General features: G+C 35.9%; 1 protein-coding gene across 2 annotated transcripts in view; it reads right to left on the bottom strand.

Annotated features, from left to right (window-relative positions):
- Window positions 1-339: 339 nt before the first annotated feature.
- The window catches only part of LOC108977335 (neutral alpha-glucosidase AB), a 5,630-nt gene continuing 4,817 nt past the window's right edge, over window positions 340-1,152 (bottom strand). For both annotated transcript variants that reach the window (XM_018946956.1, XM_018946958.1), the window contains exon 9: window positions 340-877. In XM_018946956.1, coding sequence (XP_018802501.1) covers window positions 449-877 — 429 coding nt within the window. In that variant the 3' untranslated portion in view covers window positions 340-448. The remainder of the gene's footprint in view (window positions 878-1,152) is intronic.

Below are 1,152 nucleotides of genomic sequence, written 5' to 3' on the forward strand. Positions count from 1 at the left end.
ACTCAATGGAGGGTGGCGCTTAACGCATTACAACTAAACATACCGTTACAAGCGCTAACGTGCGGGCAAAAACACGCAAAGTCGGTATGTTGCAACCAATTGTTGCGCCACCAACATACAGGGTGTGAACGCACACACATTATTTTCAAAATTGTATTGAAATCGAATGAAACACAGAATTTTTCGATGGGACAAATTTGTATGCCATTTTTATTTTTATGCTTTTGAAACACCGAATTTGTTTGGAATATACAAGTATTGCTATTTTTTTAAGTTTTCATAATAAAAAGTACCTAAGGATTAGCATTAAAAACACGCAGAAAAATAAAATAATGTCAATTGAAGAGTACAAACGGGTTTGCTGAGCTGTGCTGCTTGGAAATGTGTCGTTATTTAATGAACATTGAGCTCCCATATATTAATTATTGTGTACTGTCTATTTGCAATTTTAATAATTAAGTCTAATATTATATATTTGTTGCACGGATACGCCTGGCTTGCGTATGGCTATAGCCTCGCCGTGAGGTAGTATCTCCAGCTGTTGCGAAATGCCATCGATAATAAGTGTGGCCGACTTGGGCACACGTTCCAGGCCAGCTATGACCACGCGCTCAATCCAAGCGGGTGTCTTATAGTTAAGTTCGCCAATCGGATTGACATCCAACTTGTTATTTTCGAAATTGAATTTGATATAGTTGTATACACCATTGCGATATTCGTAAGATTTCTCATCGTCCACGTAGAGTGTACCCTCGGCTTTACCTGCACGGTTCAGACATATAACCAGGGTGTATGGATCGTTCTTCATGAGCGTGGCGGCACGGCGTATACGCTCTTTTTTAGGTATAATAGTGCCGCCGCGTTGGAAGACTGGAATCTAAAGGGAAATATGTGTTTTATTACAAGAAGTTATGTTATTAGCATCAGGGTTGCAAATAATGCATAAAAAAAATGGAGTAACATTTGGATTATATTTTATTTCGAAAGTCGAAATTTAAAATAGATTTTTAAATGTTCAATCCCAAAAACCGGGAAAAATAAAAATTCAATCGAAAATGTATAATCAAAAAATGTAATTAAAATACGAAATACAACAATTAACAAATAGTTATTTGGGTTAACTATTTGTTAATTGTTGGTTAAAAAAATATT

Source organism: Bactrocera latifrons, unplaced genomic scaffold, assembly GCF_001853355.1.
Source record: "Bactrocera latifrons isolate USDA-ARS-PBARC rearing strain unplaced genomic scaffold, ASM185335v1 scaffold_87, whole genome shotgun sequence".
Classification (NCBI taxonomy): Eukaryota; Metazoa; Arthropoda; class Insecta; order Diptera; family Tephritidae; genus Bactrocera; species Bactrocera latifrons.